Source organism: Anoplopoma fimbria, chromosome 10, assembly GCF_027596085.1.
Source record: "Anoplopoma fimbria isolate UVic2021 breed Golden Eagle Sablefish chromosome 10, Afim_UVic_2022, whole genome shotgun sequence".
NCBI lineage: Eukaryota > Metazoa > Chordata > Actinopteri > Perciformes > Anoplopomatidae > Anoplopoma > Anoplopoma fimbria.
In genome coordinates, this window is record NC_072458.1 from 19,573,695 (window position 1) to 19,599,793 (window position 26,099).

General features: G+C 39.8%; 1 protein-coding gene across 1 annotated transcript in view; it reads left to right on the top strand.

The window, feature by feature from the left end:
- Positions 1–9,060, top strand: part of khdrbs3 (KH domain containing, RNA binding, signal transduction associated 3) — a 93,264-nt gene extending 84,204 nt beyond the window's left edge. Inside the window, 2 exon segments of the mRNA XM_054606577.1 lie at positions 3,952–4,004; positions 8,969–9,060. Coding sequence (XP_054462552.1) covers positions 3,952–4,004; positions 8,969–9,060 — 145 coding nt within the window.
- The last annotated feature ends 17,039 nt before the right edge of the window (positions 9,061–26,099 follow it).

Here is a 26,099-nt window from a genome sequence, read left to right on the forward strand (position 1 = left end):
TCTAACCACGCCAGGCACCCCAGCTCAGGCTTGTGTTCGTGCTACCAGCTGTGCACTTCTGACAAGGCCACGCTGTGATTTGGAGTCAATGATGATAAATGTAGAATGTACGAGGCAGTGGAGTGGGGATTTGAGGTTAGAGTTTCCTTTTATCTCATACTGTCTTACAAGTGGCAGCATAAATATATATATTTCTTTCAAATTAAAGGAACCTGCAAACTTCAAATAAAGCCAGTGACTTGAGGATGTGCCTTCAGTGTTTCACCTACATGATGGTACAGTTTTGTGTGGAGTAGGCCTAGATCAAGCTTTGAGTTATCTTCATGTTTGAACAAGCAGCGATGTATGCAGGCAATCGGCTTGAAGTTGTTATGTAAGACAAGTTATTCAATCTTGCCAAAAAAATAAATTAAACTCACCAAGCTGTCTCCCTTTGTTACAGTTGGTAGCAGAAACTGTGTACTCGTAGTTCCGTTAGCTGTTGGTCAAACACACCGTACAAAACAATAAAGGTGAGCAAACTGTTTTTGCTAGTCTGGGTGCAGAGTAGAAGCAGGGAATCGGCGATGCACCCAGCTGTGTTATACCTAGTGGCCCCAACAGGCCGGGGGACAGTTAGGAGTAGTGAGTAAGGAGTGAGCAGGCAGTCAATGGCAGTAAAAAAAAAAATGTTATGAGGAAGTGTGAATCACCGTAACCACAAGAGGTCCTTGAGCATGCAGCCATAGCTGGACGATGAAAATCTGCAGTTTGCTGGTGCGAAATGCGAGATAAGCCGTGGACAGACTCAGAGGTGCACATTCACTCACACGCAGTCGCGCGCACACAAGCGTTAGCATGATTCTCCTGGCGGTGATAAAAATGATCTACGAAGCAACTGCTTCTCCACTTAAATTGCCAAATAACAAATATATATTTGCACCCCAAGTATCTTTTTCTATGATGGAACTGTACTTTACACTGAATATGTTTACTGTGTACTCGTATTAATAAAGAAAGCTCTTTTTTAGATGGAATGCTTTAATTCCAGACGTATGCACTGCAGAGTGATGATTGATGTTCAATGTGCTGTAGGGCAGCAGGGGCTGTCTAACGTTTGGCCACACGAAGCAGAATTTTACTGAAATCTTTGACCTTCAGGATGTGTCTCTCAAGACTCACCAGTCTCTGTAACTGAGAAGAGAAAGTAACTACAGAGAGATGTTGTGTAGCAATATTGATAAAATGTCACCTCAGAAATTAGAGGTGCCTAACAGCTTTTGTTGCACTCTTCTCCTTTGTGAAAAGAGAAGGTCTGCAGTGGCAGCTCTCAGCACAGAGGAGTACTATTATCGGCCCTCTCTGCCTTTAGCGACAGAGAAACCTCAAGAGTTAAGTAAAAAAAGGGTTGTTTTTTAACAGTTCTTTTGTGAGCTAAACAGTGAAAATGAATGCAGTGGAAAAAATGCTGACCGCCTACAGCATGTATGCAAGCCTCTGAAATAGTGTTAGCATTTATGTGCAGCATCCTCGTTTGTGTCATTTGGATGGCTTTATTTTTTTTTTCGTTGAAAATGACACAGAGCCGAACAGGAAAAGCCCAAGATTACCCAATATTTCACATGCTTCCCAATATGTCTGCATGCAGCTGTGAATTGTGGCAAATTGATTTCCTGACGTTCTTAGAAATTGATGTTTATTCAGAAGACGACCTCTCTGGAATACACCCCTGCATTTTGGCATTGTGTGAAATCTAATTATTTAGCATCCTGTCAGGTCTTGTCTCGGGGTACACAACACGACGAGCCAAAACATGCATTCAGTTGCCACGGTTCTCTCTCCCCCCTCCTCTCGCTCTATACGTCTCTGTCGGCCAGCGAATGTTGTCAAGGATGTTGCAGCTTCTCGACGCCCGTGGCAGATGCATGGAGCTGGACTGGAAACCTCGTGCCTAGAGCAGCTGGCCTCGCTTCTTGGAGACTACATTAGCACAGAGCGGGAAACCTTGTTTGCTTCTGCTGGCTTGGCATTGTCCGTAGCTGAATTATGGAGTGTGTAAAATTTATGCTTAGCCTGACTTAGGGCTCAAGCCTCCGTAGGGAGCTTTCTCATGTCTCATTGAGCCGCCGCGGTGCTCTTAAAGCGATTCCTCCCACTGTCCTCAACTGGCCATGTTGTCTTGTTCATACTTACCCGGAAATTGTTGCAGAAAACAATAAAACAACCAAAGAGCTTGTCATGCTGTTGCTGTTGAGGGGCATTATCAGTTATTGGAAGGCTGCCAAAAGAAGGATCAGTTCCAACACAATACTAGAAAGCATATTTTCTCACTTTGTCTTACTGGCATTTAGCAATGCAGAAGGTTTAACAGTTGACCTTCTCAGGTTTTCATATATATCTTTGCCAATTTTGTACGTGGGGATCACAGCATTGATGAATTACATTTTCAAAAAACTGAAAGCAAAGGGTTGTGCAAGACTAGATGTCCCCATAACGCTGGTTATCCACAGAACCGTTTTCCCTCAAACTACTTCCTACTGAAGAAATAGTCCACTATTTTAGAACACTATTTTTTTTTATAAAAACCTAACAGTTACATTTTGTAATGTTTGTAATGTGATGTAATGTTCAGCGCTTGAAGCAACATTAAAGAGATTGGATTTACATACATTGTATTAGCGTGAAGTGGTTCATGGTTTGTGTTTAAATTGAGTAACAATGTAACCACACTTATAACGTAACTATCGTCAGTAACCGTAAAAGCTCTTTTAATGGGTGGCTTTTACCAACTGGCAAATGTCATTAAAATAAAAATACAAAATGTTTAATGGAATATGTGTTTCATAATTACAAAATCTTTTGTGTGGCAGTTCATGTAAAAGTGGCACCACACAGTCTCACTTTTAATTATAATACCTCTCAGTGTAATGGAGTAGACATGAGAAGTGCATGCTCAGTTTGTCAGTGAATTTTCTTTTCAATGTACAAATAAAAATGAATATTATAAAAAGAATTACTTAAAAATGGAATCACTGTGCAGCCTGTTTATAAGAAGCCGATACTGCTCAGTGAAGGCAGACTTAATAGCAGGCAGAATTAGCAGAGATTGATTTCCTGGAGTGCTGCAAACTGCGGTGTAATTTGATCGAGGAGTGGAGTGTCTCAACCTCTCAGACCTCGCTTTGGCTTTTTAAAATCAAACCGCAAAAAAAAAAAAAAAAGCTACTCCATTGCAGTAACTGGAGTAAAATGTACTCCGTTACTTCCACTGTGGTGTGTCATTACTGTCACCTCTTTGCCCTCAGCCGTCGGGGTGGTGTTGATGTGGTGTGGTAGGGGGGTGGGGGTTTGGATGGTGCCTTCAGCTCTCTCTAATCCTGCGAGCAGAGAGGTGCTGCTGTCGCTGACAGACTGACTGACAGGCCGGCGGAGAGGACCCAGCTGTGATGGCTGGTGTCGGCTCAGTGGCAGCCTTATGATGAATTACCTCTCTTGAATGATAGCGCTGTTACTGAATGATACTGACGCAGGATTGTTCTGTCAGCATCTTGACGGCGACCGCAAGTAAAAAAATAAAAAAATAAATAAATAAGCGAGAAATGAACCGCTATGCAACTCGCCTCCCCATCTTTTTATTTTTCATTAAAGTTGCCACCTCTCATAGATCTCCATATGCAGTGATATGGAACTGGAAGTTTGTGCAGAAATACGGTGGAGGAAATTGCCTTGTAAAGCCGCAAATGTGGCAGAACTTTTGAGTGATTGAAAACTGACTCTTTGTTTTTTAGTATATAAAAAAATCACTTTATGTCTGTTTTTCTTTATTGCCAGTGCAGTAATTGTGTCATATATCATGGTAAATGTTACTTTGATGTTCTACCATAAGTTACATTGACACAGAATGTATTGTTTTCTTATTTCATGGCTATTGATACATTCTGATATTCACCTTTCTGCTTTTTCTGATTACAGCTCAGATGACTACTATGAATACGGACAGAGTGAGGAGTCATATGATTCGTATGGTGAGTTGTTGACCTCTTTCTCTCTAATATACCTTGTGTCAATTGTCATAACATCAATTCATAGATCCTGACTCTGACGTGATGACCTCAGTTGTTATAGCATCTTGGTAATTGTGTGCAATTTTGGGATCAACTGACTGACAAATCACATGTTCAAATATTTTTTTTTAAATCAAATGTTATTGAGCTAGTAACTAAACAACTACACAACAAAACAGAAAATTAAATTTGAAAAATGATGAATAAAATTAAGGGATGAATCAGTGAAAACAATGAGTACTAAAATGAACCATTTATGAATGGAAACGTACAACATGTGACCGGATAGAATCAGTAAGTGATATCCTTTAACAAATAAATTAACTTGAATAGATCCATATATCGTTTAACAGTTTAAGAAGCACCAGGGAAGATTGTTAAACAATTTCATATAAGTTCTAGTTTTACCATTGAAGGTCCAATGCTAATGATCACTACTTCAATTATTAATGACAGAGTGGAAATATTGCAAACTAGCTCAGATTTTAACAATTATCCACCCGAAAAACCCAGTCCAGTGTAGCAAACTCTTTTCCAATGAAAGCAGCTCTCGACAACATCTCCAAAATTTTTGTTGGTAACAAGGCCAGCCCGTTCTTTCAGGCTTCCCTCCTTTCTTCTACTATGTCTCTTATGTGCACTTTACTCTATGCTGCTGTAAGCCTGCAAATTTCCCCACTGCGGGACTAATAAAGGATTATCTTATCTTATCTTATCTTATCTCTCTTAAAAGCTACCCCCGCAAAATTATCATAATGATCGTAAACATATAGTGAATGTACAAACATGTTTTTTTGTTAGCACTCACAGCTGTCAGGCTAGCAGCTTGTGGAAGACTCCAGTGATGAGTAATGAATGCAGAATATGCCAAGGCAGGCTGGTACGTAGACAACCAGGTAGCGCGTCCAATCATTTCATTTAGGCCAAATTTAGTGATTGGACAGATTTATTAAAGCCACAGATCTCGGATTATTTTTGTCAAAGCATTTGAGTCTTTGTTTGCTGTCAGGATGTAATGAGAATTTCGACAACAAATGTCCACGTTGATTTGAAGAAGATCACCAACCCTACCTTTAATTAGTATTATTCAACTTTATTTCAGACACATGGGTCCATACAAAACAGAAAAAAATAAAACAACAACAACAAATAAATACAATACAATATGAGAACACGGATAGGTATAGTCATTGCAGTACAAAAAAAGTCACCAATGGTTAAAAGGCATAGAGACATTTGTTCCAATGTTTCCACAAACAAGAGGAATACCTTGTGTCACTTTGTGTTGGCTCAGTTAAAACATTTGTGATTTAGTTTTTTGATTCAATCAGTCGACATATAAATTTGAAAATCAAATTCCTCAAAACAGCATAAAAAGTGGTTACTTTTCTAGTCACAAACATATGACTAGCACTTGTCCATGTTGGGAGCTTAAGCAAGTATGGCATCTAAAATAAACTTATTAAATAAACATTAATGCATTTTCAACTGGGGGTTCTGACGGGAAGAAGAAAAGTTAAGCCTGACGTTTTTGGTTCGGTCTCTTGTTCTGGTAACGGCTTGTTTGGGCTCTTTCCGGTAACTTCTGACATTATCTGCTCCTTTGGGGCAAACTCAGCTTGATTCGTTTTCCACTGTCTCTTTCTTTATTGCTCTCTTTCTCTCTGTGTGGCACTGGATCATCTTTGGCTGCAGTGGGTCATAATGGCTTCTTTGCCAGTTTCAAGATGTCTTTCATTTAAAGTATTTTCTTTTGAAAAGTCTATTTTTCTTTATAGTCTCGCTACTTGAGCAATGCAGGAAGAGGCTGGAATGGCAGAGCTCTGAGAGAGAGATATGGCATGTAGGATTTAAAGTACTTCAGTCTTTGTTGTAGCCTATTAGAACCCAGATGTGGATGATTTTTTAAAGAAGTTTTTCCCAGATCGACTGGAGGCTGCTTTCAGCATGTTGGGATGTTTAAAGTTTGCAGTGGTCTTCTGGGCCTGCAAACGGGGATACCTTAAAGTGGCCCTATTATGCTTTTCCACTTTTTTCCCTCTCCTTCAGTGTGTTGAATGTCCGTAGAGTGTAAAACCTGAAGTCCACGCCTAAAATGAGTTACCCTCCCCCTCAGAAGCTCCTGATCTGCTGAAACGGCTCCATTGAATTCTCTCCTTCACTTCTGTAACTTTATGAGGTCATAATGTTACGGAAGTGACGTAAAGCTCCTTCCAGCTAGTTTTGCCCTCAAACAACAAAAGAGAGAGATGGAGCTGAAGCTCCAGAGGAAGAGTTTTTTGAAATGTGAAACGTTGACCAATCACCATAAGGCGGACTAGCTGACCAATCAGAGCAGACTTTCTGGTTGATTCTTTTATAACGTATATAACTTATACACTTATTTTACAGTAGTAATATTGATTCATTTTATGTATCCTAGCTTATTCTTCCATATTTGAAAGTTGGGCTTTCTCAGCTGCAAAATAGTACAAAACTGTTTTTTATAATTCACTCACTAAAACCTGACTAGTTGAATTAGAATTAATTAAACAATTAAACAACAACATAGATGACAACCTTGTTAATATGACACATGGGGTATAGTCTACAAACATTCAACCAGGCAGGTATACTGGTGATGGGCAGTGTAAGTAATTTCCATATCCAAGTTATCACATTTAATTATCTTAGAGTGCTTGAGTACTTGCCACAATACACAGACATGCACACACTGCATGTCTGTAGGTCAAAGGGTCTTCAACTCGCAGTTCTGAATGAAATGGCAAGTGACAGGTACATATATGGCTGTATCAACTAGTTTGTGAAATTGACATTTCAATGATTATTAATAACACACAGAAACATTGCGTGCAAAGCTTTCATTCCCAGTTCTCTCTCCCTCACTCACACGGCGAGTAACGCAGCGCTCCGTAATAGTCTCAGTCCTCAGTCTAAAGTCCACATTTGTAGAAAAAAGATCAATAAAATAATTTTGAAATTAGACCACAAGTTTTAAGTCCAACAAAATATTCTATATTTGTTGGCGTTTAGCATTTCAAATGTTTTTTTTTCACTTGGTCAGACTCCAGCTTGCCACACTCAAAGGTGGGGTCTAGACTTCAGCCATGGTTACATATGACTCCATGGTTACAAGCTGTCAGCCTTCAATTTCACTGCGCTTTCACTGTACTAATAAAGGCTTAATTATTATTATTATTAATTATTATTATTATTCTCCTCCACTCTTGTATAGATATGCATGTGTGTGTGTGTTTAGAAAGCAAAGAAAGTGTGCGAAGCATTAAAACACTAATTACCAGCAGCTCATTAGCACAATATAATAAGTATGCCAGGATGCTTAAATGAAGATATGTCTTCTTAGACATCATCAAGTTAATTTTGCTCAGCTAAAGATAATACAGGGAATTCAGACACAACCTTTAACCTATTTAAACTACATATTACCTCACAAGTTCCTTTGTTTATTTAAGCATTGTTTTCAAACCAAATGAATGCTGGTGTGTTTGTGCCACAGGCCCACAGTACAGTCAGCTAAACAGACCAGCTTTATGTTTAAGGGGACATAAACATAAACCTGGTCTCTGGATGAGTGGCTGATTATCATGTCTGTAAAGAGCTGTGAACAGTTGCCACAGAATTCAGACAAAGTTAACACCTCTAATTTTCTCTAACAGTGTCAACCTTTGACAAGATACAGTAAAAAGTGGGCCAAGGACATATTTGCTGTAGAGCGCACTTGAATGATAGCAGAGCTAATATAGAGTACGGTTCAGTAGGCTGTGCTGCCGTACAGCTGCAGGTGGATCCGTCTCTAATAGTGTGTTTGAAGTCTCTGTGTGATCTGGAAAATAAAAGATGAACCATAAATAGCATTTATTTAGATTTTGGTTCAGGTGTGCTACTTTATTATCTAAAATAAAATCTATTAAGATGATGTACGTGCAGATATAAGATGACAGTGGTTGTTTCCAATAAAATCCAATATTTTAAGATGTATTATAAATTATATAAAAACTGATTATTATATATTTTTTGTATTGTTTTTACTTAGAGACTGACTGAAAATGTGTTAAATATTTATATCATTATCTCTTCCGCATGTTTTAACTAGTTGTCCCTTGTTTTAGAGATTTTAATGGGTTTTCGAAAGTCATAGCTAACAAAAACTTTCCCCAACTTTTCTGACCACACAAGTAGAAGAACTAAGCACCTTCAACTCATTAGAGAGCGGCCTATTTCCACATAAAATGAAAAGTGCTGCCGCTTGGGTCACACAGAAAGAGAGCGACGGTTCAAAGGAAAACAGATAAACAGCGTTGATGTGCATCCTTGTTCTCGAAAACACAAGGTTACCTTGCCCTATGTCTTCAAAGTGACTGTCAGAGAAAGGGTGACAGGTTTAATTAAGGGGTATTGGCTATGTGCTGTCAACAGAGAGCCTGTACACAGACAAAAAAACAACCCCTTGTGAGCCTCAGCTCTGGGGAAGTCTCAGCGCTGGCTGAAGATCAGACAAAGGGTGCCGTCGATACTGGCACTTTCACATTGACAGTACCAGGGGGGTGAACAGGGGCTGATTTGGGCTAATGGTAATTGTGACCTTTTTCGCTGGGAGCCACTAAACGGGTCCTTTTCAAGTAGCTGTTTGATTCTCTCATTCAATTATCTGAGATGCATCCTTCCAGGTGAGGTTAACAAGCTTCTTGGCGTGAGTCACCGTTTCTGTTCCCCGGCTCTTTGTTGTGAGATGAGCACCATCGATACCAGTCAGTCAAAGTGCTCACAACTTTCAAACGTACTTTTCCTTGGTGTACAGCGTGAAAGACTTGGACTGGTTGTTACGAATGAATTATTTGAATATAACGCCTCTGTCATCCCCCCCCCTCTCCCCATCTGTTTCTGCTCTTTTTCTTCTCAACCAGGTCTGGAAGAGTGGCCAAACAATCGCGCCAAGGCACCGCCAGCACGAACAACCAAGGGAGTGTACAGAGATCAGCCATACACCAGATATTGAACTGTTTATACAACCTGCACCTGAGTCCTCATGGCTGTTTCAACCCAAGTAATGGATTTTTTATGGACGCTCCCCTCTTTTTAGAAATTGAAAACTAAACTGCAAAATAATAAAAGAGAAACGGTGATAGTCAGACACTGAATGAATAAATACTGGTTTTCAAAAATGGCATCCCCCTGATTATAAAAACTCCCACTGGGTAAAATGTGATAAAGAATTTCGGTAATATATCGTCTCATCCAGGAGAAATTGACTGGACGTTGAGATTAAGAAAGACGCTATAGTACATTAAGTTTCTCTCTCAGCTATGTGATTGTGAAGAATGACATTGTACCAAGCTATTTAACTTGGTAATGATTAGTGGTTCACTATAAGCTGTCAATACGCAATTCTACACAGCTGCCAGTGCAACTTAATTTATTACCCTCTATTCTTCAAACCTTGAACTGCGTGGTTGATTACTTTCAAATGTAGTAGCTTAGTTCTAGGAAAGTGCAGTACTGTAGATATTTTTTTCTGAGGGGTAACTGGTGAAATTGTGTCCCTTGTAAATGAAATATTTACAAACTGAAAAAGAGAAAAAGTCATACTGTATACATAATGCTTTGCTGTTTCCTCCTTTTTGTAAAATAATAGTTAGTTAGTGTTAAAGGGCTTATAAAAGCATTGTGTGCATCTGTGGATATTGTCAGCTGTTTTATTCTGAAAAGCCTATGTAGTTGATCATGATTATGCCCCCAAAACATCCACTTAAATACATATATAAATAGTCGCTCATACCTTATGTACACGGACATATATAAATAGCCACTCATACTTCATGTACACCGAACAACCAGAGCAGCAAAACAAACCACTGGCTTTTTAATTTTTGTGATTTTTTTTAAGATGCTATACATAAGTAATTTTGTTGTAATTTTTTTTTAATACGAGACGACTTTGTAGGCGAAATGATCAATTTTAAGATGCTTAATCACATGCTGGTGAATTTGTAACCATGTCCATCTATAGATTTGTTCAACTATAATGATTTTTAGCTTATGTAAGCCCTTTAATATTTTTCTTCTTTGTTGATGCTCAATAAACATTTTGAAAGAAAACCACTTGTGTTTGAGAGAATAATTATGGACTCATAAATAAGACTCATAATTTAAACTAAAAAAAAAAAAACTAATGAAAAAGCTGGATACGTTGGGAAAAAACAAGAAACACAACATATGTTGTGGCATTTAATCCAAAGTGGTAGCAAGATGGTGTTACCAAAAAAATAATACTTACAAACAGCAAATGGCAGTTTGTAACCTTGAAGATGACCTTGGTAATCTGATAAGAACGGTTTCCTATTTGTATTTGAGCGCCATGTGATGCATTTTGTTGGAAATCTCTCCAACCGAGATTTAGAGGATTTAGCGATAACGACTTTGCCGCTCCTGAAACCCTATCCGCTCTGTTTGTTCATATAATTCGCTGTGAAGCGAACGCTGATCACGTCAAGCATCATCAGTAAACACACATTAACTCTCTGAGTGTTTACCCCCCGACAGAAACGGCTGCTAGCGCTGCATGAAAGCCTCCTTGACCTCTAGGCCATGTTCGGTTCAGTACAGGGGGTGGGGATTGCTCTCTCTTCTTGTTTTGCTCTTTCTGTTCTCCTTCGGTCATGTGACCCTCTCCCAGTCGTTTAAAGAGCCTGCCTTTGCCCCGTCCATTAAAGAGACTCTAAATGACCCCCAGCTGACCTCCGCAGAGAGAGGATGGCAGTAGCTGTTTAAAAAGACCTCCGTCCCACAAGGTAAACAACCTGACCCAGTTTAACCTCTCCCCTAACGTAGTTGAACATAAACCCTCTCTAAACTTAATTGTAATATGTTTTCCTGTCTCTGTTAAGCCACGAAGCTGGGAATAATTAGATATCTGCAACAAAAAAACTGTAAAAAAAGTATGATAAATAGCAGTAATATTTCAACGAACTGTATAGTGAAATAACTTTATCCTAAGACTTTGATAAAATATATCCTCTGTTGCAATAATTGAAACATAAAATATTTTGTGTCTTGGCATTTGTTGTCATAATATTAGTTGTAAAATATGTTTATATTGTGAATTTGCATGGTCATATATTTTTTTTATACTCCTTTCTAGGCTGATGTTTCAGCTAGACCAGGCCATCGGTCCAATCATCTCATTGGTGCTAAAGGTATGTTATTTTCTGCGTTATGGGTCAAGTGTTTTTTGATGATGTGTTGCATGCAAACATTTAAATATACTGAAAGTTTGGGTTCACAAAAGGATCATAAATATTGAAACAAGCTAGTATCGGCCAACGCTCGGCGGATTCTTGAAACGCTTCCAAGAAGTCTGCAGAAAAAAATCGGTCAATAGACTAACTGTTCTTTCAATTATTGATAGATTCATGTTGTTCCACTGGTATCGATTTTGAACATGTTAACATGATAATGTACTGAAAATTAAATAAGGGTCAAATGAGGGCCAAATGTATTTTTAGCTTCAAGGTTGGATCAACCAACCCTTATGGTTTCTAGAAAGAGTTCCCAGACAAAATGTTCCAATGACTTAATTTCAGTGTTCTTTATGTATGCTCAAATGTATTGATGTAAACAAGCAGCTAAATAAGAGTAACACTGATCATTTCATGCAGGTAATCATGATAATATACTGAAATGTTGGGTTTAAATAAGATATCTTATTACTATGACTATTCCGAATTCTTGAAAAGGTTCTGTGATGTCTACAGAAAAATGGAGACTAGCTCAATGTACTTTCAATTTTTAAAGATATGTAATCACATGTATGGATCTAAATCATGCAGTAAAAGCATCTTTATAAGTGATAGGGCTAGGGTTATTAACAATCTAACAACAGATGAAGGGGTGACCCTCAGAGAGAATCTGGAACGATAGTCTAACCCGTTTGGGCGTTGATTTGAAACCCCTTAGGAAGCACAAAATGAAATATTCTACAGAGGACACAGTGTTATCATGCCATATCAAATATTAATGTGACTTTGAGGCAACTTGATGTTCTCTTGATGGATGTTTAATGTTGAAAGTATTTTCCCGGCGCTTGTGAAATCCTTCAGAATCGCCACTAGTTTGGAGGCTCGACCCTCATCTCTCCCGTTATACCCTTTCACAATCCCCTCGAGGGGATTGCTGCTCTGCTGGACTCCCCGCCTCACTTTGTACCTATGCAATTAGTGTATAAGAGCACTCTGCGTCATCTGAACCACGACGGGGTCCCTGTCGCTGCACTTTGAAAATGACACACCGTGCTTGTATTAATTGGAGAAACGTAATGCCTGACTGACTGCATTAGCCGAAAAAAAACCTTGAGTGCGGATATCAGGATTTGACAAAAGGACACTGCTAAAAATGTCCTTTGCTTTACTTTGGCTTTTTTTTTTTTCAGCTCATATTGTACATCTCTCTCTTCTTTCCTCTCTTAATAGATTTGGCAAACCGCACTCGAGCTTCTGTCCAAATATTCGAGCCCACACAGTGTCAAACCAACATCACAAAGGATCTCTTCTTGACCAAAACGGAGGGACTTTCAAATTTCCACAGTATGGACTGAAGTGTATTCAGCTGGGGACGAGAGACGGAGTGACCTGTTGAGATGCAGAACAAAGGGGGAAAAGATAATGCATGTATCACACGTCGTCACTCTCCGGTGAAAGGAAGGGACAGAGGAAACCCGTGAGGCAAATGGAGTTCCTCATCCTCTGGGACGATCTGTCTGAGAATATTTCCTTCAGAGCTTCCCCGGTTCTGTATACATTTTACATACACACACAGCAGTGCTCTGAACTGACTCTGAACCTCTGTCTCTCTTGATTTAGACTGTTGTTGAGGGGATGTGTCCACCATTTACATTAGACAATGCCTACTAGGGAGGATTAGTAAATAAATAATGCATTATGCTAAGGGGATGGCATAGTTATAGCAAAGACACTTCTAATCTCATATTGTTATGCTCATTAACCTATATCCCATCCACTCCAATGAATAAATAATTCACCAAGTGCCTTATTGTTGCATTGTTATGACAGCTTTAGATGTTTAGTCCCATTGCCGGAATTACAATATGGGATAGTACGCTTGAAATTTGAGCTTTTTTTTCTCCTTTTATGCTGTTTTTTGGTTTTCTGTATGCATTACCACAAAACTGGAAAACACACACTACCCAGCCCCACACTAGAGTACAGTCTATTCCAGATGTATTGCTTAATCAGAATCGACTTCAGTGGATATTACAATTCCAAAATAGCTTTCTAACGGATAGAGAGCTCCATTCTGTCTTGTGCATAAGTCCAGATAGGCTGATCCGTATTCCACACAGTTGTATGTCCTCAGCGGCTGACAATAGTTTTCCATTAGAGGAAGTGATTCTCTCCAGAGCCGCGGGCCAAGCCTCAGACAATAACACGCCGACCTAAAGCTTGCATCTCGGGCTGCCGGAGTCAACTCTCATCACCTCCGGGGGCTGATTCCCCCTCTGAGGTGGCTTAACACGACAGGCTTATCTGAAGTAAGCTTGTCCGAGTTAATAAAGTAAGAGCAGCTTATTTGATTAAGAATGCATACAAAGGAGGATGTCACTGAGACTGTCCATTTCAACATTGGAAGACAAATCGATGGGTCCCAAACATTGGGTACTGGGACCACTAGAGATGTTTTTCAAATGGCTTCTTTTTTATAAATGATGAGTCCCTACATGAACACAGAATGTTCTCCCAAAGTTTGAACAATTTTGGCTAAATTTGCCAATTTACGGGAGACTATGTGCCGGACTATTTCTTGAATGGGTAACTTCCTGGAGGGGCCAATGGTTGCCTTTGAACTGGTTATTTTTTGTACTTATTAAGCAAAAGCATTATAACGTGTGATTTAGTGAGCCTTAGAGGTGCTCAGATTTTGTTGAATGGCTTCTTAATTATTTCTTAGCTTATTTAGTCACGACCATGACAGAAATACATCAGGTGCTTTAAAGCTATTATATATATATATATATATATTTATATGTGTATAACCTATATGTGATTATAATACCCGTAATGATATTCTAATGGTATACGATTTTGTTCATTGAAACGATTATACAATTGGTTAATTATAAATTGGTGCAGTTTTTGTGTGACTTTCATCTCTTTTTTCTTAATGTGCTTAGGTCAGATTTGTGGGGTCGGGGGGTAGAGTGTCTTTTATAAACTGCCAAAATCAGATATTTTAAAGTTCCATTCAAAGGGGTTTTTAATTTCATACCCTTCAAAGCAAATAAAGGAAGATAGTTGACGACAAATACTCACAACTTTTACTATCACATCCCCTATGCATAACTGATTTTGGTCAGTTATAGCTGTCCTCTTTTGACTGTCCTTTGAAATCTTATTTTTTTTTTCATGAAAGGCTTTTGGATTGTGTGAGGTGTGCTTATCCACCTGTATTCCTCTTGATCATGTTCAGGGTCTAAAGTGGCTGTCTCCTGCCTTTTGTTCTGTAATTAACTGGATGGCTCCTAATCTTACTGAGATTAAAACCCCCTGATCAATGTTGAGTTGCTCCTTCATCTCCTGTGGAAGTGAGCACTAATGTGACCCAGGGCGTCGGCTGCTAAGTGGAAACTCGGATTATGAAGGATCAATCGTTACACAGTAGCAATAACACAGAGAATGTACCACCGTTATGTTGAGCAATGGAAAACTTTTCAATTACAATATACCCAATAAACTTCTTCATTTTGGAAAATGTAATAATTCCCATGCTCATGCTTATTCTCAAAGCTTAGAACGAGAGGTGAAAAAAGTTAATAAATTAAAGCAAGGGTACCAGACTAGACATCATGCAGAGCAAACAACACATTAAAAAATATCAGCGAGGCTTCAATAACAAGTAAAAAAAAGTTCAGAGAAGGTGCACTAGACCACGGACAATGACAAAGAGAATCAGATATCAAACAAGACTGAAAAACAAAACTTATTTTTAATACATGTGTGTGCCATGTTAGTCTTGTCAACCATGTGCTGTAAATAAATTGTGAATATTCTAAATCACGTTTCTGTATTATTTCCATACGCTGTTATGCCTTTATCACTGATTCAGTAAGTTGTAGATATCCTTATTACTGATAAAATGTTCCTCATATTAATAAAAAATATTCTTTTGTCAAAATGTGTTGTGATGGTGCAGTACAGACTACAATGTGAGGCTCCTCTCCTTTTGATACCACACTTCAAAGTCAGTATGTATGATATCGACAGTGTTCATGTTCAGAAACAAATCATGAAGGCAATTTCACTGTCCTGACTGTTGAGGATTGACACTCTGTAATGAAGTCTGAACTAAATATAGTTTTAATAACTCCGAGGGGGAAAGCTTATGGAGAATTTTGGCAGTTGGCTTGTTTTTCTAACTTAAAACCTCCACCACCGCAGGAGTATTGTTTACCTTGATACGCCCTTGAAATAATAGTTGCAGATCAAATAAGTTTGTGTTGCAAAGGCTGTCTCAGTCTCCAACCTTTTAAATATTGTATGTTCCCCTCCGCTGCTACCTTGGATACATCTCTCTCCTCATGTAAATGCTGCTGTTCTTTATTCTTTTAGCTTTTTTTCTTTTTTTCCCTCCGCTTCCATCCTTCAGGGCTGATCCACTTTGAAGTTGTTTCTCAGCCGTGCGAAATTTGAGATTAAAGTCCATCTGTTCATGCCCCCCCCCCCCCCTCCCGTCGATACATACACAGATATAAACAAAAACAAAACCAGGCAGAGAGCGTTTGCTGTTTTTTAACAGGTCAAAGGCAGCCGCAATGGGATTGAGCCACAGATCGTGAAGGGGCCAGTTGAGCGAACGCTTTCAGCCTCGCTGGATCAATTACGCCAGACACAGACCATTGCAGACAATGAATTTCTTATCTAATTTTTATTTATTCATCAGCGCAGTAAAAAAGTCTGAGACTGAGACCAGAATCTTTAAAGGGACTGTGCGGCCCTCAAGACCCATAAAGGTGGTTGCGTTTGTGTGTGTGGTGGTGGTGGTGTGTGTGTAGGGGGGGGGTGTTCTTGCATTGCAAATAAAAATCTTTCCTTCTTTTATTTATTTTTTTTATTTCAGGGGAGAATTGCAACATTTTCCCCCAATAAACCCAGTGTGTGTGTGAGGCTGCAGCAGTTTTGTTGCCTTTCTCCGCTGGTCAGCCCGGTTAATAAAGTGATGCATTCAGATGATATCTAGTCCCACCTCTGCTGTATTGTTGGTTTTCCATTCCAGCTCCAGCAGCAGCAGCGAGGGAGAGCCCTCGGCGCAAATACTCTCTGTAAACCAAGAATGCTATAGCAGGGAGATTAAAACAATTGTTTATGCTTTCGCTACATGCGGGGGGGGATATAAGCAATATAAGCAGAGAGAGTGCTCAGAATGAAATAACACAGAAATTATGCTATCATATTTGCGAGCACAATATGAATAGACCCGTAAGGTAAGAGGATATTGCAGAGACACCAATATGAGGAAAGTTAAAAGCCCTTCACCTATACTGTTTACTTCAACACCTATTTCCACTCATTGAACATTGACCTTCTCAGTGGCATTTGCTTCCTGTTAAACTGAGCGTGTTGGGCATATAAATTGTTCTTTTTAGCACCTATACCTTAACTCTGCCAAGGAACATGGTAAATAATGGAGGGAAGAATCAATGTACTGCCTCTTATTCTAGAGGAAAAGTTAAATTACACTTCAAAAATGCTTTAATTGTGGTGCATTAACTTTAATATGGCTTTATTGTAACTTGTAAATTATAGACTGCGTTCCTTCTAATGCACAGTGCAACAACATCATACCATAATGACAGAGTACAATTGTAATGTACTAAATGGCTACATGCAATGTACAGTAAATCTCCAGCATAAGTATATGACTGCAGCTCCCACTGTTATTGGAAAAGTCAAACTGTGGTGTTGCTCAGTCATTCTGAAGGTGAACGTTAATTAGAGGGAGCTGTTTATTGCCAAGCCAAGGAGTTGATTACAGGAGGGGGAGCAGGTCGTCCATTCATCGGTTGGTGGTTCCACCCCCAGCTCCTCCTGTCCACGTTGTTGAAGGGTCCTTGAGCGAGATACTGAAGTGCAGATTTCCCCCCAAATTGCCAGGCCAAAAAACCTTGAATTGCAAGAACATGTGAATGTGTGGCATATTGTGAAGTGCAAAAATACCCTGAGCTGTCAAACTAAGGCTGGAAAGTTCAGCACAATTAGCTAGTGTGTTAAAATGCAAAAACTAATTTATATCAAGGTTATACATAAAAAAGGATGTATTATGTAAGCCATATCAAAGAATGCTTTTGGGGTAAAATTAGCATTCATCAAAAGACAGCGCTTGGCAGATTACCTAATATAAAAGTGAAAATTAAGAAAAGGAAAGTTTGACAATTAATAATAAAGTAAAATGAATGAATATGGTATGATCAAGATTTAAGTAAACCCCTTTTAATTAAGGACTTAAATAAAGGATCTTCTTAACAATGGCTTATGAAAAAATATAAACCGTCAATTATTTTATAGATATTAAAACCACTGGTTACTGCTATAAAACCATTAGAAAGGCTCCCTCATCAGAGAGGGGCTACACCTGCAGAACTTATGGCTTTTATCTTTGTCTGTGGTCAGTCATCTCTGATGGTTTGATTTCGTCTCAGGTTTTGAGGGCAATCACCTGGGCAGCCGGGTGAACACGACTTGGCTTTAGCGTTACATCAGTGTTGGATGAGATGATGAAACTGTCAGCGCTCCTTTCTCTCCGTGCCCTCAGAATAAAGATACAGAGATGGACCTCTTGACCTCTGGGATTGCCCATCTGTGTGCCTTTTTTTTCCTTTTCTCCCACAGTGCCGTTGAGGATTTAGTGTACTTTCCTCTGGTGTTTCAGATTGCCCTTTTCATTCTGCTCACTTTCTTTGATCCATTTGGTTATTTTTTAGTGTCATTCTATCATTTAGGAAAGATTGCTGCTTACTCCACTGGGAGCATGTGCATCTTGTAAATGACCTTTGCATCCTAAAATGCACATTTAGTTGAATGCAAGTAAAGAAGAAGATGAAAAAGAGCTTACATTGCATGTCATCTTGAATACTGGTCACGGGAGAAATCTTGCGATCACATATCACACAAAAAAGTGTTTCAAAAATGATTTTGCAGGGACCAATCTGTATGTTTAATATTTGTAAACAGTTCAGTTAAGGATAGTTTTCCATTCTATTCTTGTTTACACTATACAGTATTAGGGATGGTTGGGTTGAAAAATCATTAAATGCACTCTTCCACATTTTGCTTTTTGTTTCCAACTGTATGTCAATATTTTTTCTTTGTTCATGGTAGCGCCTTGTTTTAATCCAAACCGTTATCTTATCCTGAACCTAACAAGGGTTTTTGTTCCTAAACATAAACCTGTATTTATTAGAATAAGTGGGAAAACTTGTTGGTTTTGCTCTGGAAAAATGTAGTTTTTTAACTTATAAACATGCAACCGTAAGAATTTTTGTATGAACCACAGGTATGGAACCCCTGCTTTAAAGATTCAGGAATGATACTTCTAAATATTATATATTTAATAAGTTACCCCCCACTGGCTTCCCACCCACATACAAAGAGAATTGTTTCACAGTGTAGCAGCAGCTTCAGCCCCTCATTTCTACAAAGGTTGCGTTCAGGGACAGTACTGCTTGTAGGTAACCGTTAGCAGACAAATCTACTCAGATGCTCCACCTCACGTGCATTTTATGAAGCGCATATATTATTAATTTTTTAATTATGTGTGAACCTCAAAAACTGCAAAGAATGATGTCTTTATTATCTGTCAATTAAAAGAAAAGTGTTTGGACTTTGAAATGATCACACTAGCTCTGCTTAATGTTTCCTTTACCTGTCATAAAACGCCTGCAGACGGAGAAATCTCGTGTGACTGCTCATCCTCAGAGATCATCGCATGTTACGGTGGGTCATATTTAGGGCAAATGCAATGAGGTAATTTGGTTTTACATTTAATGAAATGGCTCTGTTTAATGTGAGAGCTGTCTAAATGGTCAGGGTGGCTGCCGTCTGTGGGAGTGCTGAGAAGACATAAATCAGCTCTGAGGAAGTTTCCCTCCTCGCTTCTAGAAACAAGAGGCACTTTTTGATGTTAATTTGTCACATAGCTGTGTGCGCACACATCCCGAGGGAAAACCATAGCGGGCCTCCCCCCCAATCACCGCCCGACACTGTTCTATAGTCGGCCCCATTTAATAAATCACTTGGGGAAAAATATCACATCTCTGGGGTACCTTAGACAAGGAATCCTCCCCTGGAGTTCCAGCAGGGTCATGTTCGTACAAGAGCTGGTAAAAATTAGCATTTTTTTGTCTTTATCCGAGCAATTCTTCACAGGGGACAAAACTGGGCTTCTTCAAATGTCTTCCCCTAACGATACTCAAGGGTACGCTGTGCTTTTACTGTGTTTTGTAAAGGACGGCTCTATCCTAATTTCACTTTTTTTGTTGTTTTTTTTCATGCATCTTCTTGGAGAAAAAACATCTCCAAATGTCTGAGGCTCATTCACTCTTATTCACTTCCTAACAGCACACAAAAGCAACTGGAGACTTCAAATGTAATCAGTAGTAATCCATCACTGTGAATGAGAAGCACAACAACCACATTTTGAGATTTTGAGGTTCTCCAGTTTTTATACTTTTAAAGAAGCTCATGTTGTGATTCAAGAACACCAAAGGAGATGAGACGGAGGGGATCATCTTACTTTTGCTTCTTGCTTCTCTGATTTCAGTTTTTTTTTTCTCCAAAATAACCCTTTCATGCAATACCTAACATTTTCTGTGGTTATTTTAGCAACCGCCTCCTGTCAATCATCCTCCACTCAAATCAATAGGCAACCTTCAGACATGCACCTTGTTACGTAGATGTGATTGTCATTTACATGTTGGTCCCACGTCTGAATAAACCACTTTTAAATAAAGGTCACGGCAGGAGTCTCTGTAACAGGTCAGAACTGATTGCTGTCAGATAAAGGTTAAACATAGAGAGAAATGAAGAGCATTGCGATAAATGTTGCATTTATCATCTTTAAAGTGGCAATACTTAAGATTTAATTCCTGGTTGATTTAGAATTTATTTTTGTGTGTGCAAACAATGGAGTTGTTTTCAGTCTGGAGTTTTCAGAATTTTGTGAATAATTCTTTACGCATCGCATGCCATGTAACGACGAACAACCTTTTTCTGGGAACAATTTGTAAATATATGAATATATAATAAATGGTCATTGTGTTACCTCCTTTGGCCATAGATAGTCATAACACACTTAATTTATTTTCTTGAAAATCTTCAAGATGGCCACTTTAAAGCTACTACAAGGAACATTAATTTTGAGTTATTTTTGGGGGTCACTGTGGACGTGTTTCAGAGCACCAGAGTCCCTTTGGAACACCGCTCATTTTACTATAGCAGAGTCTGACAGTGTGCCCCTTTCAGTCCTGGTTCTGGTTTTCCTGTGCCTACCTTCCCTCCAGCAAGCCCAGCAAAAAAACCCGGGCCTCCAGCAGCGTGGTGTCAGTGTTGGATCCCAGCTGGGACCGTGGCCTGAGGAGAGCTCAGCACCCGTCTCCTCCTCCCGCCAGAGCTTCTGACTGCAGGCCGAAGGCCCAGCTGGAGACTGAGCTGAAGTACTTTCCTGAAACTGTATGATTTCATCTGATTTTGGCTTGGAATCCAACCGATGACAAGCATTAAGTATAACTATATACAGTGGGTACGGAAAGTATTCAGACCCCTTTGTTTCATTGCAGCCATTTGCTAAAATCGAAAAAGTTCATTTTTTTTCGCATTAATGTACACTCAGCAACCCATCTTGACAGAAAAAAACAGAAATGTAGAAATTTTTGCAAATTTATTAAAAAAGAAAAACTGAAATATCACATGGTCATAAGTATTCAGACCCTTTGCTCAGTATTGAGTAGAAGCACCCTTTTGAGCTAGTACAGCCATGAGTCTTCTTGGGAATGATGCAACAAGTTTCTCACACCTGGATTTGGGGATCCTCTGCAAAAATTTCTACATTTCTGTTTTTTTCTGTCAAGATGGGTTGCTGAGTGTACATTAATGCGAAAAAAAATAAACTTTTTCGATTTTAGCAAATGGCTGCAATGAAACAAAGAGTGAAAAATTTAAAGGGGTCTGAATACTTTCCGTACCCACTGTACAAAGAATGTCAATCTTCTCACTGATGGACATGTTTACTTATGAAGGTCATAAAGAGGCATCAGTATTAAATTAAGACTGTCAACAGTTCCTCACAGTAACTTTAATGCACAAATTATAAAAAACATTTGAATAAACAATGAGACACTCTGAACAACGTAAATGGTTGAGGGGATTCCTCTCATGTCCGATCAGTGTGCCTGGCCCTCTGGTGTGTTCTCCTCCCCTTGCGGGTGATGGGCTGGCAGTGCGGCTCGTTAGTGAGCTGGCTCACCTGAGCTGACGAGTTCAGTCTTCCTCACTGTCAGCTCACACATGGTCTCCCTGGGTTGCTTGGTTTTGGCTTTTGTTCGAACATGCAACACCTTCATACCTTATTTTTCACTCATCCTGGCACTCACATACACCACTGATGTACTGATGGGTCACATCTGATTATTTTGTTTGGTAAATAACATTGAAATGTTTCATGTTTGACCTCCAACCTGTGATTTGTTCTCTCTCCTTGTCTTGACTGTGAGCCAACTAATGCCAAGTCCTTATGGTACCATTCATACTGAAGGCCATCAGCTGGTTAGCTTAGCTTAGCATCAAGACTGGAAACAGAGGTGAAACAGTAGCCTGGCTCAGTCCAAAGGTAACAAAATCCACTTACAAGCCCTTCGCAAGCTCACTTATTAACATGTTACATCTTAATTGTTTAATCCATACAACACAGGTGTAAAAATCACACTTAGTGTTTTGATTGGGGTTGATCTACCATACTACAGCGACTTCCTAGAAGTTAGCTAAGCTAAATATCCGTAGCGTCATATTCAACAGGCGGGCATTAGATTGCTATTCATTTTCTCCAAAAACTCTCACAAGGAAAGCAAATAATTATACTTCCCAAAAAGTCAAAATACTCTTTTGATCTGTCATTATGTTCCTACTAGTTCTGTATCTAATGAATGATGAGACAGAGGCACGTTTTAAAATCCATGAACTTTGCGAATTGTGTGTGTTGGATGCAGGGATGAAACCGAGGCTGTCCGAGGCTTTGTGAAATGCTTTTGGGTGCTTTTTGAAGTAACGTAAGCCTTCACAGCTGTCATATCGGCAAATTTAAATGGATTAAGAAATGGATTTTAAAGAAATACTAAGCTTAAAATCAAGATTATTTTCATTCCTTTTGTTATTTAGACTGAAGATGGATAAAGGCTGTATGTCTTATGTTTTAAATACCTATGATGAAGAAAATATCTCACAAGAAGATGAAAGCCTGGGAAACTATGCACAGTGATGCAACTAGTATAGAGGATAGCTGTCCTTCAGTCTTATCTGAAGTGTATTAAATAAGACTATTTTAAATCAGTGAACATATTACCTTCACCAGTAAATCAGAGACTTCCTGTTGACATGTTCCTTTCATCTATCTTTCCCTCTGTGATTTGCCCAGCTGAGGAGGATATTTTGCGTCTTGTGACCCGCTCCAAAACACGGAACTTGGATTTTTTTTCTGAAAATGCAATTATTTCACCGCCAGAGAAACAATTGACTTCTCTCAAATGTAATTAAATATGACAAAAAGAGCAAAATTGCAAATGAACAAAGCGCTGGAATGATTGGCAAGGGTTGAACCCGCGGAGAGCCCCTCCAGAGAGGTTTGCATCCAGGCTGAATAGCTTCAGCTGGTCTGGTGGAATATGATATGGCTACACCATGACCACTCTCTCAATGCTTAATGAAAGCTTTGTCTTCTCCACATGCACATGATGTATGGAAGAAGGCTTTGGAGCAGATCACATTCAACCCCCACTGCAGTGAAACCCAGAAAATGAGGCTCAAATTAAAGGGACATTAAGTCATCAATTCTGAGGTCTGTCAGGAGGAGGTATTCCACCAACCTAACCAGGTGTTTGGCAGAGACCTCTCCACCCCTTTTACGAGAGACCCATTTTCACAATGTAGAGCAGCATGCTGGGTAATTAGAGCAGGGATGCAACAGAAACGTCTTGTGCAGGGGAAACATAATAAATGCTGCAATAACAATGTTGCTTTGTCAGAATGTCTGTGTCACTTTTGAACCTTCCGAGCTAAAATGTTTTTTTGATGCCGTTCGGCTGCTTTCAGCGCCGTCTTGCCTCGTAGAGAGGTTGAAAATGCCATAGTTGGGGGCGACATGTGTGAGAAGCTTCAACTCAAGGCCAAACAGTTACGGAGTCATTTTGTACTGATCAGAAACCTCTCGTGGACACATGGCGGCGGGGCAGGCCAACCTCGCGTGCTGCCTCCTTAAATCACAACGCATTTTGCTTTTGAACCAACCGTTTCTCGTAAATGCACAGCTCAGACTTCATTTAAAAGGATTTGATGTGCATTGAACAAGCACTTAAAAAGCCGCTGATGGAGAGGCAGCATTAAGGGGGACTATATTTGGTCGATGAGCGGCGGGGCTACAAGCTGTCCCTACCAGGCGACTTTCACATTGGCTAATTGACAGCACAGATTCTCACTCCCTCGCACTGCCAGGCTGCTGGCCACAATTCAACATGGGAGATGCTCATTAACATAAGTTGAGATGGTGCTGTCAGCCAAGTGTTCTGCGTTTTTATGTTATGTAATGTTAACAGGTCGATGTACATTCAGTGCACAGCATAGATAGTGATTTGAGAGTTACACCCAGACAGGGTCAAAACCTAATCTAAGTGGTGCCTAAACCCAACTGAGTTTCCTGTAAAGACAGAAGTTTATTTTGAAAAGACTGTTTGTTTGTAACCAGCGGAAAAATGCAGAGTGTTGCAGGCTTTCGTATGAAAACATGTGAAAAATGAGGAGTAACATTTCATAAGGATATCATGAGTACCGTTGAATGAGGATACATTGGCCGGCCCGGTAAAAACACGAACTGAGTCACCCAGGAATTGCTCTCCACTTTACTGTTTGAACTTGAAAGTATAGAGAGCTTCACTGAGTGTATATAAACCGTTTAACTAAATGTGAAAACTGTGCTGCTGCTTCTAAAGGTCAATTTAAATTATATTCAAACACTGTAAGCCACAGCTTGTCTATATGGTCACATTTAATCATCATTGTAACCAATATGTAGGTTAGCCTTTTTGTTTTTTTATAAACATTTGTTTTTGTGAAATATTGCCTTTTAGTGTTTAGATTTATGCCCATGTGTGAGTGCCCTACTTTTTACAGAAGAAATTGAGCCACATTTCATTCTTTTTTTAATTAAGAGGCAAAAATGTTTTAAGAGGCGAATTAAGCTGTCTTCATCTTGAACAATATTGTCTGATTTTTGGCTATAAACAATAAGCCCCACCTCAATCCAGTTCATTTTCTGTTCTTTCAGTCATTGTCATCGTCATTTCCTTCCAGTTTAGGGCAACGTCATCTCACTGGAACAGCCATGGACCCTAAAATGCGAATTGTATGTAAGTAAGAGCAACAAGACTAAGAGAACAACTGTGGCCCTCCTCATTTCTCACCGCCAACCACGCCGCAAGCCAAACTCGGTTGCCATGGCACCCTTGAAATGAAGAAAGTTTGACAGGGGTTGCCATACATTTTCAAAACCACTTATTGGCATTGCCTCAAAGGTAGCACCTCCCGCTGCCCTCCCCTTCAGCAGCTGTACAGCCGCATCAGCGTCAGGCCCCAGCTCCCCTGGGGGGAGGGCTGCCGCGGCGGGCCGGCTGGGACTCAGGAGTCTAATTGGGGCCCGAGGACGCCTCCCCTCTGCTGCTACAGCTGTGCTGCCGCTGGCTGACGGTAGGATCAAAACCCAGTGACTAGCCAGGGGTCAGAGGTCGCCTGGTGGCTGCTCAGCATGCAGGGCCGGAGGAGGGCCCCGCTGTGCCGGCGGTCGCATCAGGCACCGCTGTCCTGCAGTCTGCATGAACTCTGACTGAAGCCCTCAGCTGCTCACTCAGTCTCTGCCTACAAGAGGAAAACACAAAGAGAAATGGTGCTGATGTATGTATGTATGTCATATGCACACTGTGATTATTGTTGACTGTTTTTTATTTTTAATTCTGCTACAATAATGGTTCTGGATTTCATTTTTCCTTCATTCATTTTTCTGTTTGTTAGAAAGTACATTCATCTTAAATTCCTGGTTTTCTTTACAAGGGCAGCCATGTCACTGTGGTTCTAGCTTGTCACTTTCAGAGTTGACATGAAGAGGGGAAGGGATTTCTTTATGAGCACTCTTCCAGATGCATACTTGGGAGTTGACTGTTTGGATTTGCTCCAAGAGAACCCTCTTGCAAGGTGGAAAGGTTGAGAGATCAATGGAGAGACGTGGTGGAAGCTCGAGACTTGAGCAACAAGTTTCCTTGAATTGAATCTGTCTTATCTCATCGACTCGCTCGACTCGAGGTCCAAAGGAGACAAGCTCATCAAGCTCCAAAGAATTCCCCACCGCAGCTAAGATCTAGATGAACTATGAATCCTGATTGAGCATCCTGATTGTCGCACTTTTCCTTTGCCTTTGCCTTTGAATGCTGAAGTGCAGTCTGCACCGGTCAAGGCATGCAAGGCCAGTATCACCGAAATGTGTTCTTGTGAAAACGTTTCAGTCAGCTGGTTTATCTCTCTATCAAATATGTCAACTGTGAATGATTTGGTGTTATATAGGAGAGTGAGGGAAATGTCTGAATGGTTTGCTCTGACTGGCAGTTTGGATGTACTGGATGAAGATGATCAGCCTCACATCAGTTTCTTCATGGTTTGAACAGATCTCAGGTAGATTTTTTTTTTTTGACATCACTGCAGCATGAGATTCTATTCTGAA